Source organism: Orbicella faveolata, unplaced genomic scaffold (assembly GCF_042242905.1).
Source record: "Orbicella faveolata isolate gen_17 unplaced genomic scaffold, um_ofav_v1 contig_47, whole genome shotgun sequence".
Lineage (NCBI taxonomy): Eukaryota > Metazoa > Cnidaria > Anthozoa > Scleractinia > Merulinidae > Orbicella > Orbicella faveolata.
Window position 1 is genome coordinate 16,455,001 of NW_028301577.1, and position 18,767 is coordinate 16,473,767.

Here is an 18,767-nt window from a genome sequence, read left to right on the forward strand (position 1 = left end):
TTCCAAAAGTTGACATCCCCAGCAACTTCGACCTAGGAATGCTGAAAACCATTGCTGCAGGTCAACTGACAACAGTCAAAGCAAAGGTTACTTCTCTACTAGAACCTAAAATACTCCAGACAAGTAGAGGAACTTTAAAAATGCTAGAAGGGCAAATTGTAGACACAAAAGGTTACTCTAAGATAGTATTTTGGGAGAAATTTTGTGAGCAAGTACAAGAAGGCATGACATACATTTTTGAGAATGTACGAGTAAAGAAAGATGCCCTTACTAAGCAACTATACATAAATACTGCCAAAAGTGGCACTGCCATTAAGCAAACAGAGCCACATACTGATATTTTAGCTTTAGCACCGAGATTAACTGATGATTTTATCACTGCAACTGTGGAAGGATCTGTAGCAGGTGTAATTTCAACGTCCACATACGTGGCCTGTATAAAATGCAATAAGAAGATCGAACATGATGACAACTCAGACATTATTACTTGTAGTAATTGTAATATGCAACAGATGAAAGACTTTTGTCCCAGTCAGTATTATGCTCAAGTATTTTTCCTAACCACACCAAAGAAGGAAAAGTTGTCTCTTACACTTTTTAACAAAGTCATCTCGCAATTGTTTAACACAGAGGGTCTGACTGATCCTTCTAAGCATGACTTCGTTAAACTGTTACTGGCCTTAAACAACATTGTAGTTACCTACAATAAGCGTACCAAAGCAGTAACCCAAATTGTCCGACCAAATATATAGTCAATTTCCATCTTGACAAGCTATAGTTGACCTATACATGATAAGGCCCTTTGTTCATTACATGTTGCATTAGGCAGTGTCACTCATCCTTCTAAAGATCAACACCAAGCTGTTACTAGCCTTGAAAAAAACATTGTATTTACCTACAATAAGAAAGTAACTTAAACTGTCAGACCAAATATATAGTCCTGATTAGTTCACCTATAGACGATAAGGCCCGTTGTTCATTGCATATTGACCTATACAAAACAGTACAGTTCACCTATACAAAACAACACTGTTCATTACATGTTGCGTTGAAATAAACGAATATGTTCCTTTTTACTCTTACAAGCATTTATAGGTTCAAAGTACATGTAACCATGTTGTTTAAGAAATAAAATAAGTTATATTTTTGTTGCAGTTCCCATTGTCATATTGACATACAAACACGCTACTAACGGCAGCACTCACTTCTCATTGAGAACTCCTAGTTATAATAATATACATGAAAAAAATTACTCGATTCTGATTGGCTGAGTGCAGTGCAGTTCAAGAGTAACACCAGTGCAAAAAGTGTAACACCAGTGCAAATTACACATCGTAATTCTGAGTCATGATTGGCTGAAAGACAAAAAGGAAGTTTTCTAATCCAATGATATCACATGAAATGATGAAAATTTTGTGCGGAAACTTTTCGGATGAGAAAAAATGGCTTCAAGAAAGATCTTCCGGCACTTACTCCACGCGAATTTTTTTCATGTTTATATTATTAATACGAAATCATACGGTTTTTCTGGTTCAATTTGAAATTAATTTGCACTTGTGAGTTTTTCAAAAAGCTGAAATTGAACTCGAAACCGTATAATTACCTAATATACTAATTAAATCGAAGAAGCGAATTTTTCGTCGACAGTTTTAGAAACCAGGTTAAGCGTTTTCGTTCAACTGATTGTGGCGTGTTAGGATACTAATGACCTTTGTTTTTCTTCACCGTGCATTGTGAGAACTTTGTAGTTTATCACAAATAAAACAGGTTTTAGCGCCAAATATGTTGTCGCCATGTTATATATACGCACGCTAAGCATGAACCAATTCTTTATTCTTACCTGCACTTTACACATATGAGCTTTTTCGCTTTGGAAATCCTTCAGATATAGTACCATTCGGTGATGTTACCAAGAGTGCTAGAACCGGTATGGTAAACAGGAAAAGGTCTAGTTTGCTGCAGAGGTCTTATAACAAAGGCAGGCCGAAGAAGCGACATTGGCTTATGATCCTTGGTACCACTGGATAGCTCTCTTGCATTGGACCACTCAGGCTCAGTGATGACGATTTCTACTCATCTGAAAATATTTGTTTAGCGATTTGCCATAAATAAGTTTATCGCTCCAAAAATACCCTTCGGGTCCAGATTCCAGCTAGCTGGGTGAGATTTCGTGCAGCTTTGAAACAAGTTCCTGTTTTAGTTTTACGCTTTTCCTTGGATAATCCAAACAGGTTTAATTTTCACGGAGTAACAACCGCCATATTTTTCCCCGCGCTTCTCGCATGTTAAGTTTGCATAAAAAGCGGATATGACGTCACGGACAAAAGTGATACGGACCGGTGATCCAGCCGTTGGGAGGACTATCAACAAACGGACCCCCAAAACGGCTGGAAATCGAGCCTAGGTTTGAAGTTGCGCAAGTAAATATTAATCGAAAATATATCAAAAACCTCTAATACTTGCAAACGTTGGCGCGAAAGTTTGCTTATCGACTGTAAAACTTCAAATATTTAGCAACCCCCCAAAAGACATGTTTGCAACCAATAGGCCAATTCCGAGTTGCCTCGGTATGACTCAAGGGTACATGAAAATTGCTCAAGTCGTGATACAGTGATATAAATGTGATCCATTTGTGTACGGTAGTCATTAGTATAATGGTTAACTAATTGTATGTATCCTCTGTTTTTTATCAGTGATTTTTTGAGAGACCTTTCGTCTGTTGTGTCCTGCATTATATTAATATTGAAATCTCCAATAAGTATGGTGGGTATTCTAATATCTGTCATTACTGAGTTATGAAGATGAACGAGGGCTTTTATCAACTCTAAAACTGGAACATTAGGTTTGAACGGTAGATAGCTACCACATGGATATTTGGAATTGGACTGCGTAGAACTGTTATAGTAATTTCTACAATATTAGTATTGAACCTGCATGGAATTTCTGTGCAATTTAAATCATTTTTAATGTATACGGCAGTTCGTAACAAGTTCCGATGTTGAAGTTTTGAAAGTCATTTTTAGAAAGAGTAAATCCACTTAGGATATATGCATCGTCTTTATCTGACATACAAAGCCTTGTTTCCACAAAAATATTAACATCAGCTTTTCATCAGTGATTGGGCATTGATGTGATACTTTTATTGTACCATCAGGTAATAAAGAGCGGTAACATTGATCCATTAAAGTATTACTGATGGAAAGCTAGAATCTGAGTTAGAACATCACTCCAGTAACAACTAAATCAAATATTATGATAATCAGAGAAGTTAAAAAACAATTTTAACTAGTTTATTTTTTTGGAAATATTTATTCAGCACGCCTTCATAAGGCTACTTATAGGTTATTGAAGAGCTAATTAAAGCCAATAATGACATTGACGACAACAAGAACAACAGCAGCAGCATCTGCAACAGCTACACTAACTACAAAATCAAAGTATAAAACATGAAATACATAATTATTAAACAAGTTGGTCTTAAATATAATAGTACTTTCTCATCTGAGAGTAAAACTTGATAATCGCAATAAGAAAAAAATTCTTTACACAGTTCAAATAAGTCCATTTACCAAAGTTGTCTGTGGATGAGAAATTGGTATAAAAAGTATGGGCATGCAATTCTAAAAAAGAGTGCATGCTCCCAATTTTCAAATGCCTAGAAAATTCAATTTAACTAAGGTTATGGTGATGAGGGAACAATTGCAAATGGATCAGGTCCAACACTACAACCGGATAGAGTCACCGACCCGCTACCTGTGCTGTTCCTCTCCCGATTTTTGCCTTTCACGACAACGTTTCAGTTTTGGAACCGTTCAAATTGAACCCGCTCTCAGTGAATATCTAGACCAGTTCATTTTGGCAGCGGCCGTGCAATTTAGGCTATCTTCACCCAAGATTGGTCCAAAATGGATCAAGCCCAAAACTGTCTAATGCATATTCTGAGCATGACTAACTGGTTGAAGTCGCTGATTCGCTCACGTTGATCAAGTAGTGGACCGGTTTTTGAACCTATGCTGATGTACTATGTTGATGAATTTTTTTTAATGAGTTTGAAAAGCCTAATTTCCTGTCACAATACCTAATATATACAATGCCAAGTGGACAGATGAAGATGATATAGAAAAGCACCTAAAATTATTACAAAGAGTACGTTGTAAATAAACTAAATTATACACATGACACGGGCTCAGTCATGATAGTTATTATTTGAGGTGGATTGGATTAAAAAATCAGAGTGCAGCTCAAATATCTTAAAGTAATTAAATATATGTAATTATAATTCATCAAATATTTTTGCTCGCACAAGATTGGTCTAAATGAGTCACGTGACTGAATATAAACCAACTGGGGAACATTCCTCAATTTTAAGAAAAGATCTCGCGTGTTGCAAGAATACTTAAAAGTTACAATAGCCTCCATTTGACCTTATAATTAGGCTCGGATATTTGTCCTCTGACATTATCTGTTCCTCGAAGCTGACAGCTCACTTCCAGGAACAGAAAATGTCCGCAGACAAATATCTGAGCATATTTTCACGCCAAATGTAGGCCATTGTTTATTACAATTCAAACTTTGGTCACTTTTAAATAAGAGGTTTTCGCGTTTAATTCAAAATGTTTAACTGTAATTGGCTTGGAAATTCCTAACTTATCTAGGTTTACAATTACTTTTGTTTGCATGTAATTTGTAAACATTACCGTCTATTTCTTCCCTTTTGTCCTTTTTCCATCATAATTTTCCTAACATACGCCTTTTAACCAAGGTCGTCGAACCTCCACTAATGACCACCTCTATAGAACAACCACCTCTCTACAACGGCCACCTCTACATAACGGCCATTTTTTTTTTTTGTTCCGCGAACGGTCCATACCTCAGTACAACAATTCTACAAGGACCACCTCTTCACAACAGCAACGGCCACTGAAGCGCGTCCCGACTGCCTAAATAACCTCTCAACAACGGCCAGTTTAAGAATAATTCACGAACGATGTATGCAAAACTCTATTTTTTTTTTATAGCAAAAGGTCAACGAAACTTAATCCGTACCGCGCCTCGTTGGTGTCTGTCTCTGTTTTATTTCTGCATTTTAAAGGAGCTCAGTCATGGCATTTTAAGTTATTTTGGCCACGTACAAAATTACCTCCTGAGACCTGAAAATGATATTTTACTACGATAGAAAAACAGCAAAGCGATAATAATAAACCATAAAGGAACAAGAGTGGTTAAGGATGGAGAAGATTGACACGGATTACAAACGACCAGCAATAAAAATTCAGGCTTAAATCTCCAACATGCGCAAACCTTGACGAAGCTCCTTTAACAGATATATATTTGATTGTGTTATGTATTTATACACACACAAAAAAAAATCAGGTTTAGTATTTTACCCTTACTTCCCCATAACGGCGACCTCTATTATTAATGGTCACTTTTCTCTGTCCCAAGGCAGCCGTTGTGGAGAGTTTCGACTTTTAAGTTATTGATTTAAATATAAACTAGCAATTGCTTGACTCAGCACCAATGCGACTACTTTACGTGGGCATTTATCATGTTGTCCAATGTGACATCAAAGTTGGTTTTCGTTCAAATTAAGCTGATCATAGTCATTTGTCGCTGATGGCTCCACATAGTTATAAGGTGGTACAGGGGGCTGCAAAGGAAAAGAGAATAACATGTCATTTTGCTCACCTGAAGTTGACCGATCGCTTGTAATAAAATTGATTAGGATCCAGAGAAGTGAGAACCATAAACCCCTGTGAAACCAATTTTCGAAAATCTGCGAACTCCTTGAAATTTCTAAAAACGACCACATTAAAAAAAAAGAAAGAAAACATCTTCACAGCGAATGTCTCCGAGTAGTTGGCAACGTGGGTGAACATTTTAAAGCAGTAATCCAAAGAACGAACGTGACAAGGACACGAAATTTATGGGAATATTACGGAATACACTAGCTACAATCTGAAAGCTAAAACAGTCGCTGACACGTGTGTGGTGTGTGATTTTGTAGGAATAACCAGGCATACCATATAAGGAAAAAAATAATTAGCCCATATGAAACTCTATACTAAGAATACAAAGTCGCCATAAGACAGGAGTACCTCAATACCGTCAAACCTCTTCATGTGTCCCTAATATTGACGTACTACATTACAGAGAGATTATATAAATTCTGGCTTGGTTGCAAAAAAAAAACAAAAACAAAAACAAAAACAAAACTGCCCGTATTATAGAGGTTTCTGAATGTCAGAGGCTCCACTGTATTGGTACTATGTCGAGGATTGCTGGGTTGTTGGAGTTAGCCTAGCTCTGAAGTCAGTTTCAGAGCAGCTCACAGCCTACAGTCAGCATGTACTGTATTTAGCAACTTTCTCGTGCAATGGCAAAAAAGCAACGTTAAATGCTCGCCACTGATCAAACTATTTTGCTTTGAAATATTATTGCTTGAATCCACTTTCTTCTATTGCTGAGCATGCAGTAACATATATTAACCCGACAAAAACCAACCTTGCTGTCAATATGTGTACTCGGACTTATAACACTTAAGAATTAAAAAGTATATATCAGAAAGCACAAAACTTAGGACGAATAAAGATCAATTGTAATATTATCAGACAATATCTACTTACTTGAAGTATTAAACGGTTCCTCAAGCGTATTCTTGGCGATACACCACGTCTATGAAGCCATTGTCTGAGGAGAAGATTACACACACAGTTTGGATGCATGCCTGATCCTTGGTCAACAGATTTACTGCGATACACTAGCTGAGAGGCTAGTGAATTATTTTTAACAATAACATTATTAACTCTCGATATCTATCGCGTGATAGTTGACGAGGGCGCAGTCACTGAAATAAAACAACACTGCTAAGGGAGCGAGTTAACAGATGTTGGATTGCCGTGCAATGAAGAACTGTCTTGAGACGTTGATTCAATAGGTCTCCATTCTTTAAAGCAACTGTCTATAAAAAGAAAAAACACCCATCACTTTCACTCAAAATATTATTCACAATCATTTACACATTCCCAGCTTTATGCTAAACGTTCTAATAGAGCAAAGCCTATATTGCTTTAGAACATAATCGCTCACAGGAGCCCATTCCCAGAAGGGACAAGATCTCTCTTTATGTCCAATGACCCCTCCTTGGATTTCCCAAGGTGGTCGCTTAAGAGAGATTCTTCCGTTAGTAATAAGAAAGCCACTCTTGACTACCAGCAGTACACTGACAAAAATACCTTCGTACCTTAGCAAGTATACCGCAACCGAAGCTGTTATAGATGCCACCACAACTGACACTGTGATCAAAGCGATTTGTTTGCTGCTCAGTTTTCCTCCGTCCTTTGGTGGTGTTGAGTTATCTACATGAAAAATACACACATGCCGAGTAGTTACATATGAGTTTCTTACCAGGGATTCATTTTAAAACAAAATGGAAAGACGAAAACAAACCCTGGCCCAGTATTCAAAACGCCATGTATTGTTTTCATCTTACATACCACGAAAACCTGAAGATTGAATATTTGTTCATTTAAAAAACAAAAACCTCCCTCGGAATAAGTTTAACTGTACTCTCTTTCAAGAGCACCCCCACCATGTACCCGTCTTTCTTAAAACGATGAGTGAAAGCTTGGGTCCACTTCTTTGCTCCTTTAATCATGTACTGCTTAGAATACAATTTAAACTCCATGACGGTACGTCGCATTGTGTTCGCAAACTCATTAATGACTAATGAAATTTTAAAGGCTGCCGCACACTAGCCGATTTTTTGTCGTAGAACTACAGATTTTTTGTCGGGGTCAAATCGGGTTAAAATTTGTTGGGCCATCTGCTCGCCGCACACTAGCAGATTTTTTGTCGCGACTAACCTCGTTCAGGCTTGGGGCCGAGTCATCCAAAATCAAGATGGCGCCTATTCACTGACGTGACTCTCATGACATTTCTTAATTAGTTGAGGCGCGCGCGAGCCCCGACAAATTGTCTTGGTCCACCGCACACTAGCCGACAAGGCCCGACAAGACGTTTTGAGATCTAGCACTGTCAGATATCGCTCGACAAGCCCCGATCTTCTCGCAGACTTGTCTGAATTCACCGCACACTAGCCGACAAGTGAAGATTTTCTGTCGGCCGACAAAAAATCGGCTACCGTGCAGCAGCCTTAAGAAGAGAAATCATGAACGTGACAGCGTTTACACGACCCGGTAACACGGAACAAAATCAGCCATGTTGGGGCACAAGTTACACAGTGTGACTTCCACGACAAGGCAGCTTGTACCAAAAGAGATTTTTATGATTTTATTTCTCCGTTTTCTCCTTAGCTCTAGTTTCCATTGAAAAGATATATCAAACACTCAAGATACTGTTTGACCACATTTCCAAACACCTCAAGGTTTCGCAAAAATACTACGCTATGTGTCATATCGTTAACTCTCTTGTTGGTGATTAGAAATGCGGTCAAACATTTTCTTTCTATTTGATATTTTACTTTCTTAACCCACCTTGAAGTTCCTTAATTATGTACGGCTCACCACCTGCACTACAAAATTGTTCTTTGTTACACATCTTTATGAAGACATTGTAACTTTTGGCAGAATCAAGTCTTTGTAGAACTGCTCTATTTGATGTGGCATCCACATGATATTCACAGTCTGGAAGAGAACCTTGGCTAACATGATGATAATTGCAGTAAACCACATGTTTACCAGGAGTGCCATGCCAGGAGGAATTGCGTGCCAACTGGAAGAAACGATGGCAAATAAGTATTATTAAGAGTTGAAATAGAGGATATTACATGGCCGCACGGAGATAAGAAATTTATCTTCGAGTGTTGAAAAATATTTCACGAGTGAGCGCTGCGGACGATTGAAATATTTTTCAACACGAGTAGAGAAATTTCGTATTCCCAAGCGACCATGAAATTTTCTTTTTTATTAGATACAATTCTCACAATACATAACGACGTTTTTGAAGATTTCCAACCATGGATGAGGTGCTTTATCATATCCAAACTGATCAAGGGTGGGGTAGGTGCTGTCAGCTGAAGCCAAAGGATGCTGCTGAAAACACTTATCAAGACTTTCATTACTAAATTTATACTAGAGACAAATTATCCGATGCCGGATTTATATTAGGAGACATTGGTTTATCCAACTGATACGCCCTATCAGTCTGACATGGATAAATAACCTAGGTATAAATCCGGTGTCTAGACGAATTAGGTGGCAAAATTGATCTTGAACTGATTCATCTGTCAGCACGACTTGCAGACATGCTGAGACGGATCAGCCAAAGACAAATTAATGAAGAGATTGTCTGTAGTTTACAAAAAGACAAGGCTATTAACACTGCTTCCTGTTTACATAGCTGAGGATCCCGTTAATTTAAAAAAGCAATTTTCAAGTTTTTCAAGAAAACGCCTCTAGGCAGAGAAAGGTTAATGATATTGACAAACCAGATGCACAATGAGGTGAAATGAATTTTAAATCACATCCATTGGGCACCTGGGGCTTTACTCGTTGACAAATTCCTGCAGATAACTTCCAATTCATTTGAATTCATTCAGGTGTGTTGTTGTTATCCCCAAGGAATCAACAACAACAAGAGTTTATCGCAGGTATGGCTTTTGCCAGGTTAGGACCGATGCTAGAAAAATAATTACGGATTATTAGTCTCAGACAAATAAATCGTCCCTAGTGTAGATTTGACCACTACTCTGGATACACAAATTAACAAATCAAATATTTTTTATCGTTATCATACAATGTTGGCTTGTAAGGAAAATATTAACCAAACTTTTTTAAGTCATAAGTGGAACCAAGGAGTAGAGATTAGAGAGATTGTGGGAAGGCAGAAGAGAAGGAAAGTGGGAAAAAAGGAAACAGAAGGAAGTTAAGCACAGAGCTTACAAGACAGTCAGGCAGGGGGGGGGGGGGGAAGGGACACCAAAGGATGTTAAACAGGTAGCTTACCAGACAGGCAGGCAGGCAGAACAGAAGAAGGGTGGGAAGAAAGGAAACTGAAGGCACGGTGGGGGGTGGGAGAGGGGGGGGGGGAAATCCCTTAATGTAGGTATGTGCGGCCCCAAAGGGCTAGGTTTTCAGCATTTTTGTCAGAAATAGGGTATCAATTTCGGCCAACTTGGTCATAAATAGGGTATGGTTTTTGCACCCTAGTCTTGAACTGGGTATGCTTTTAAGAAGATTATAAGCTACTTTCTCAGCAGTATCGATAAGACCATCAGCAAAAGCCCTTCACAAATTATATTTACAACAATTTAACATTGGTCTAAACTAAGGAACTAATTATAAGGCAGGTCTGAACAGGGTATCGATTTTAGGGCCAGGTCATAAAAAGGCTATCAAATTTTTCGTCAGGTCATAAATACATGTATAGTAGGAAATATCACATATTTCGGTCATAAACAAGGCCGTTATCTTTTTGGGAAAGCGGGCCGCACACCCCTACCCAATTTTTCTGGCAGTACCCACCCCGGGACTGAAGGGTGCTAACCAGGGAGTTTGCCAGACAGGCAGGCAGGCGGACGAGAAGGAAGGTGGAAAAGTAAGTAGCTGACCACTCAGTAACAATGAAAAGCCATCGGTTGAAATCATTTCTAGTACCTTTAAATAAGAAATGTAATATATATTACAATTATCAAACTCTAGCTTCACTACCAGTGTTCCTATATGGGCAGTGTAATTTAAAAAGCTAATACACACCTCCCACTCTACTGTAACATTCCTCAGAGCAGTATTACCAGGGAAGATCGCTGACCAATCTCTTATCACCTTCGATGGAGTATCTGGTTCTAAAATTTAAATTGCAAAACAACTACAGAAATATTAACAACAAATTAAATTAATTACATTGTAATTGCAGTTTCTATGTTTTAACTGTACTATTTAAAAAGTATTTACAATGTAAATAGTCATTTTCTTGCTCAAAAAGAAAATCTTGTGAACCTTTCTGTATCAGCACATGACTGTATTTTAAAGGTCGGTTGCTGAATTATTGGACCATGCAAAATGTATGTGACAAGTTAACTAGCAATATTAATAACTTTGTGCTAGTTCAAGAGGTTTTATTCATGTACACACATGTACAATGCAAGCCAAGCAAGCGGTTCAGAATTCGGAGTTAGTAAAGTAGTATTAAATATGCTTTCTAAAGCAAAACACCTTTGTCTGAAAGGAGTCTACTTACATCTCCAAGAGTTTAAACTGCGCATACAAAAAATAAACAATTTTGATCTAACATGCTTGTACAGCTGTATCAGCAGAGAAGACGTACCCCCAGCTGGTGTTTTCACAATGCGTGGTCCTTGTACTTCACTTGGAGCACTCTTCTTTCCTTCTGCATTAACAAATCTGACTATTATGTAGACGTAATACTCCATAAATGCCTTCAATTGCTTGAGCAAGGTAACCTCTGTCAAGCTGTTTTTAATAGATATAACCTTGGTCTACAAGGGAAGAGTAACAAACAAAAGATCTTCATCAGGCTCCATGCATGCATATATATATATATGCATCTGTTTAACTTTCATTTACAGTACATGTATGCAGTTTCATCTACATGTAGTCGGTTTTTATCTAACTGATCAACTTATTTACTGTGAAACTCAAAAACCATATTTACAATAACTGCAGCAGAAGTTCTCTCGTGCTCATTGGCTGATTTTCATTGTCATTACGTGCACTGACACATGAATTTACAATTTATGCGATGTTGACGAAAGAAGCAGGAGCGGACAATTTGACAATTTGTTATAATTGTAAAAAACAAATTGATATTAGTTTTTCATGCATCTGTCCTGTAATGGCCAATAAATTTTGTCATAAAATTGTCAAAGTGGTCTGCCGATCCACCCAGCTATCGCCTTGTGGATCCACAGCTACTCTGACAATGTTATGACAAAATTAAGGATCAATAACAGGACAGATGCATGAAAAACAGGCATCAATTTATCAACAACAAAAAAACAGAAATATTTAAGGAAATATCTTATTGTGTAGCAATGAAAAAGCCAATTAGACACTGACAAGGAAACCAAATAAAATTATTTGCAAACAGCAACTGTAATTATTTTGCGGTTGAGAGGTTTGCTCGAATTTCCTGAACTTTTTTGTGATTGGTCAGTACACGACATGTCAGAATCAAACTAAAGTGTTCACGGTCTTTTGAGTTACGCTGTAAATTTTTCAGAAAGGTTGCTCAGAAGACTTAGGGTGAACTTCAGCCACCTTCAATAATTAATACACCAAGGATGACAGTTGGCAGACTTTCAGTGCCTTTCTACTAACTTCAGTAAATTATCCTCTGAACATCTTCTGAAAACAATTTGCACCAGTGAATATTATACACCTTTTGCCATGGTATTACCCCCTTAATTTGCACCATCCCTTGTTACACTTCTTGCTCTTGAGCTAACACTTTCAAGAACTGCACTCATGTTAGCGAATCAGTATCAACTGAATAATTTTTGGTATTTAACTCTTACTGTGAAACTCAGGAAACCATGAACAGTCCAGAAATAGCATATTAAACAAGACGAGTCTGAACATCATTGAAGATCAAGTTTTATTATTACAAATCTATAGAAAGGTTTTTACAATATTTCAGCTCTTAAACTTCAGGGTCATATAGTCATGCAGCTAGATCAAAACGAGTCAACAGCTATATCAAGGCTAATAAGGCATGTATACAGAGCAATGACAATACATGATATAATTGTTGTGATTGGCATTTCTCCATGATCACATGATGTATTTCCTCTTTACCGAATAAATTAGTGTATGTTTGGATTCACTCGTGGCTGGTCATTACAGTAATTAAACAGATCAAAGATCTAGTAACTCTCTAGAGGCTTTGATCCCCTCATTAACGTTAGGCTTTAAGTTCTTGATGTAGCCTCGAGAAATGCTAACTGCACCTGTCCAATTGAAATAGCATCAGTAACAATTATCGGTTTGAGGTTTGTTCACATGTATTGAACTTTACTGTGACTTGTCAGTACACAACTGACCTGTCAGAATCAAACTAAAGTGTTCATGGTACTTTTATCAGTTTCACAGTAACCCAAGAATAGTTTTTCAGTTTTATTATAGACCTCAGTGTCTCACTTCAAATCAACTAAAAGAAAAACAACAGCAGTAGAGTTACACTATGCAATACCAACAAACCTTGTTTTCCATTTCATTTCTTGCATGGTACAGTATTTTGTATTCCATCTTTGTGTATCTCCATGCAGCCCTTGCAGTCCAGCTGACTCTTAATTCATTCTGCTTATCAGTTGTGACAACATTGAAACTCAAAGGAGGCAAAGGGGTAGCTTAAAGTTAGAAAAAGTCAAAAACAAAAACGTTAGATTGAATTAATTCAAAAACAACAAAATATAAATTTTATAATACATGTAGCTGGCAGACAGGGAAATATTAGCCAGGGAAATATTAGCCAGGAAAGCACAGAGCATAATACACATTAGTGCAACACATGACAACAACACAAAGTGCAACCTGTGTCACAATTATTAGTGTTTTACACAGTCTGAGATGTACAAGTGTTCATGAATACACTTAATCGGACAGGCATATTTTCAAGCGGCAGCCTGCACTGAGTATACAGGCCATGTAGTTCTAAATTTGTGGATCCATAAGGGTTTTCCTCACCCAGTGGCCCGTACAGTCAACAAAGCAACCAAAGTGTTGAGGATGGGGGAGGGGTGATGTGAGGGGACATGCACCGCAGAATGGAGGGTAGGGTGCATTACTACAATTAGGCCAAATGGATTGGAGCTGATCAGCTACACATGTACCATGCAATCTTTTGTGGTCAATTCTACCTTAACTATGGGTGAGGATAGGGAGGGGAGGGACAGGAGCAGATGGGAGGGGACGTAAAGGAAACATCTTGGGAGAGAAAGGCTATATTGAAAAAAACACAAATATCCATTTGAAATATTGTATATGTCAATAAAAACTCTATCTTTATTGCATTTCCACTTGTAAGTAAACAGCCCTCAGTGACCATTTAAGGAGCAGACTTTTCAAATCAAAGACATGATCAGTTCTATTGATGCAAGTTCAAATCCCTCACCTAATTGTTTCATATCTTCAACAAACATACAAATGAATGTATTTCATTATGACTATGATTTTCATGGTTAGTGCAGAGATCAAAATATTTAAGGCAATAAATAAATCCTTTTCAACAAGATATGTCCCTCACTTCACCCTACATGTATGACGCATGTATTGGGGACATTTTTGTTTTGTTAACTAAAGATGAACTGACCCAGTGTGTACTCAATGTTGTGCATTTTGCATTTTGTGCATTTTGCATTTTGCACCTTTAGACAATTGGAAAGTCAAGACACTTTAAAAGTACTGATAGGAATTCAGACCTAAAAATCAAGGATCATGACTTTCAGAACATTGTTATTACCACTGAAGGCAATATGTACATGTGCCACACCCAACAAATGATGCATTACCTGAATACAGTGGAATGAATGGCATATATCGCCAGCTTGTTGCACTTCCAACAGCATTTTCAGCAACCACAGACACTGTATAGTTACAAGTTTTCTCACATGGGGAAACAAAATCTCCACTACATCGCAGCACACAGAAGAAATCTTTATCTACACTCAGAACATTCGTAGGTCGGCAATCTGGGTTACTGCTCCAATTACAGACACTATTATTTGTAGTGAAGGAGTCATTCAAACACAGCTTGACAGAGTAATTAACAGGCAAACCTCCAGTAACACTTGATGCTGACCAAAACACACGATACTCTCTCTCAAGGTCCATGGCACCCACAACACTGTATCTTAAATTACGTGGAGGACTAGGTTGATCTGAAGAGAAAAAAGGAAACATTTAACAGCTGGATTAGCTTCATAAAGGAAACTAAGAGCTTTAATCTGAAATTACTCAAAAAGTCTTATTAATATACTGCAAATATTTTGAATGCTTAAAAATAGACAGACAGTTTAAATTACATGATCCAAAATTTTTTGATAGTAAATGTACTTAAGGCTTTTCACACAGGAGGGTCCAAACTTAATTGAAATCATAACTCTTAATTCAGTTACCTGCCACTATAAGAGATATGTTAACTCCTTGTGACATATGACCAAGTTTTGGGCCACACCAGTAAATTCCATTGTTTTTGCTGCTTGTACTTGATAATGTCAGTTGTACTGTGGCAGTATCAATATGCTGTACTTCACCAGATAACCATTTCTTGTTATGTTGCCATGTTAAATTCAATGCCTGCATATAATTTCCCACTGAAACAGTGCAGTTTAAAACAAATGTAGAGTCCCTCAATGAATAGTACAAATTGTTGGGCCTTTCTGGTTGAAGTTTAAAATCCAAAACTGAAATTAAAAGTGAAAAGAATCTTCTTTTGGTATCAAATAATAATTTATTACTTACGCTTTAATTGTGAATATTTCAAATGCACTTATTGTATTTAGCATTATTTACAATATTTACCTTGTACTGTTCCAGAAAATATCTCCACCCCATTCTCTGGAGGGTTTAAATATCCATACCCCTCCCACAGAAAGCTTTTTAGTTTAACCCCCCCCCCCCCCCCATGTCCCCCAGCCAATGCCTCTGGAAATCCTAGTTTTGGTTTACTTTGAATTCCTTTAGAAACTTTGGCCTTTAAGACCTCCCCCTCCCCTGTAAAATTTCCACAAACCCTATTTGGAGTTGGTTATTGGATATTTTCTGGAAGCACACCTTAGGACTCAATCCTCAGTCATAGGGAAAGTAGCCATTTACTGTACATACTGAATGTTACAAATCTTACAATTCCCCTAAGCCAAGACTGGAACAATTAAGGACTCATGTGAGTGTTTCCCCCCCACCCTCCCCCCCACCCCCCCTCCTCTCATATTACTTGTGCCAGCTTAAAACATTCTCACAAAACGTTTTCTCAATCCATTTTTTTTTCTTTTTTCTTTGAAGAGTCAAAACACATTCTCGGGTATGTCCAAGCATATGAAAAAAAGGTTATGTTTCATTAAAGTAATTCTGATCTTGCCTGACATCAAAATCAGGCCTCACAATGACTAAAATGTCTTTCATGCAGAATATCAATCATCTATTTACTTCTTATCTGTCCATGTTTCCTTTCTAGCCTAGTTGTATTTATTAAATCTTTATCTCTTTGTCTGCAGTCCACACAACCAAAAAACCCTTACACAAGAGAGGGCATAGGGAGGGGAGGTGAATGGTAAATGCAAGACTTGGTGAGAAGGCGAGACTAACATTTTTCTTTGCAAGCGTAATAGCAAATCTAAGCCAAGTGGAGTGTTAACTGGGACATTCTTCTGCCTTTCTGATTATATGGTGTGTTTTTTACCAAGTGCTGTAGTATCAAAAAAAATATTAACAAATTGGAAAAAAAAAAATTATTAATTTTATCCTGGAATGACAATTTAATCCCAGACTTGCACTACACTGAGCTTGAGAGGGTTTGAATACAAGGTCTTTTGGTGGCAAAACGTATATAAGCTGTAGTTCATAAATCATTAACTAAAGCTTATGTATTGTGTGTTATATATTGTGTTTCACTTGAGAAGCACAAGTTCCTTAAACTTATTAGGAAACTAAGACCAAAAACGGAAACTCAGTTCCGTAACATTCAAACGTGGACGCAGCACATTCTAGCCCGTTAGTAAGCTGAATTTTACGACATACGTAGTTAAAAGATATGAAGATTAAGTTCTTAAGTTAAACTCGAGTTACAACCATCACTGAAGCTGTCAGTCAAATAAAAACAAAAATCTTAAATAAAGCTTCACATTGAAACTTACCACTTAATAACGATCCATCAACAGTAGCCAAAAGAGATGAAAACACCACCAACAGGACAAGTACAGGAAAACGCGATTTCCTCATCATCTGATTCGGCACACACAATCAGCACAGTACATTTACATGCCTGAACGCATAAATTTTTAATCTTTCGCTGTCTTTTACGAAGACTCATGAATGCAGATGTTCTTCGCTTTGATTGAGAAAAATCTTCACCGGTTCGTCACATGTTGGACTATTTTTCCTTTTTTTTCCGCCTCAACTAAATAAAAAAGATTATAAAGTTGATTTTGTTCCACCATGGTTACTTCCTCGATCTCGTGATCATGGTTGCTTAGAACGGGCGTCAAGTATGCATTATTCTACTGTCCTGAACCACTTCATGGCAAGGACTGGGAACTACCCCCGGCCCTCCATCGACAAAGACTTCAGCATTCCACACTTTGGTTCTTTCGTTTGTTTTTAGTTTGTTTGATTTTTGTTTTTGTTTTGTTTTGTGTGGTTTTTTTTTTTTTGTATTTTTGTTTGTTTGTTTGTTTGTTGTGGGGGGAGGTGAGCGAGGGGTTAAAACAATACTGTGGGACAGGAGCATATCACATATGCTCCTGTTTGAGACACTTCTGGTGCAACGTTAAATGACTTGTCTGACCACAGGGGACCCGAACACTGCATTAAAAATAAATTAAAAAAAAAAAAAATGCAGTGTTATTTACCAGTGTTTCCGTATCTTTTCGAGTCGTTTAAAAGGGCTTTGAATAGAATGGAACAAGTTTACATTTCGGATATTATCTCAAGTTATCTCAGTCTGCCGCTTTATAAATGTGACGCTCCGATTACTTCTCAAATTTCCATAATCGTCGTTAATTCGTCGAGGAAGAGATTCCCACATGTAATCGGAACGTCACATTTACAAAGTGGGGTAAAGTGCTGGTTAGAAAACACATGACCCACCCCTCCCATTTGGCACAAAACTGACTGACCCACCCCTAAATGTAGGTTGAAAATCACATGACCCACCCTCTACAAAAGATGACATTTTTGGTTGCATAATCCAACAAAATCACATTTTGTGTAGGAGATTGTGGTACCATTTACGTTTTAGATTTATTTTTCGACAATAATACAAAATCTTCTAAAAACTGAATATTGTCTTCCTTGACTCTTGCAACCTTCCGCCCTCATGATGGCGGACGGATTACCTTTGATCTCAAAGCTAAAAAGAACAAGCAGCTGACCCAACTCCAAAGGCAGGGAAGCCTGATGAAGTGGTTGCTACTCTCAGCGAGGAAAACGAAGAAAAATTGATATGCCAGGAGAGCTTGACCGTTGAAGTTCATGAGGGCGGACGGGTTACCCATGGCCTCACAGAACAAGCAGCTGACCCAAACTCCAAAGGCAGCGAAGCCTGATGAAATGGTTGTTACTCTCAGCGAGGAAAACGAAGAAAAATTGATATGCCAGAAGAGCTTGATCGTTGAAGTTCATGAGGGCGGACGGGTTATTCATGGCCTCACAGAATAAGAAGCTAGCCCATCTCCAGGGGAAGGGAAGCATGGTGAGCAGCCAAGGGATGTCGAGGACACTTGACTGTAACTGGAAGAATGATGGCTTAGTCATATCTCAGTGGACAAACATAAACGAACTCACAAACTGGACTTCGATTTCTGTCTGATCGTAATTTAAACTAAATAACTGTATTCTTGAGTTTCTATGTTTTGCGCCTATTACGGTATTTATATATATGAAATAAGAAAATAAAACAAAGCTTTTAAAGTGACTGCAGTTAGTGACGGAACGTTCTAGAAAATTGTATGATTAAGAATAAAGGCAATATACAGTCAGGAGCAATTTATAGACTGCTCAGTTTAATACCTCGCTGTATTTACTTAAATTTGTGTATTTTATAGAGGCATATTCAGCTTTTCGATAATTTGC

General features: G+C 37.7%; 2 protein-coding genes across 6 annotated transcripts in view; one reads left to right on the top strand and one right to left on the bottom strand.

Annotated features, from left to right (window-relative positions):
• Positions 1-1,154, top strand: part of LOC149097351 (uncharacterized) — a 7,873-nt gene extending 6,719 nt beyond the window's left edge. For both annotated transcript variants that reach the window (XM_089279069.1, XM_089279068.1), the window contains one exon: positions 1-1,154. This exon is cut by the window's left edge and continues 261 nt beyond it. In XM_089279069.1, coding sequence (XP_089135195.1) covers positions 1-752 — 752 coding nt within the window. In that variant the 3' untranslated portion in view covers positions 753-1,154.
• A 3,580-nt stretch (positions 1,155-4,734) lies between these two features.
• LOC149097353 (uncharacterized) lies at positions 4,735-17,682 on the bottom strand. 4 transcript variants are annotated; one of them, XM_089279064.1, is made up of 10 exons: positions 16,832-17,678; positions 15,095-15,382; positions 14,489-14,857; positions 13,179-13,327; positions 11,287-11,458; positions 10,716-10,804; positions 8,496-8,733; positions 7,244-7,358; positions 6,627-6,690; positions 4,735-5,650 (listed from the first exon to the last, which is right to left on the bottom strand). In XM_089279064.1, exons 1-10 carry the CDS (start codon positions 16,917-16,919, stop codon positions 5,567-5,569), a joined length of 1,656 nt encoding a protein of 551 aa, XP_089135190.1. In that variant the 5' UTR covers positions 16,920-17,678; the 3' UTR covers positions 4,735-5,566. The 4 variants fall into 4 exon arrangements, with proteins under 4 accessions (XP_089135190.1, XP_089135192.1, XP_089135193.1 ...); XM_089279066.1 differs by lacking the exon at positions 7,244-7,358 and having other exon boundaries at positions 16,832-17,682; XM_089279067.1 differs by lacking the exon at positions 15,095-15,382 and having other exon boundaries at positions 16,832-17,680.
• Positions 17,683-18,767: the final 1,085 nt, after the last annotated feature.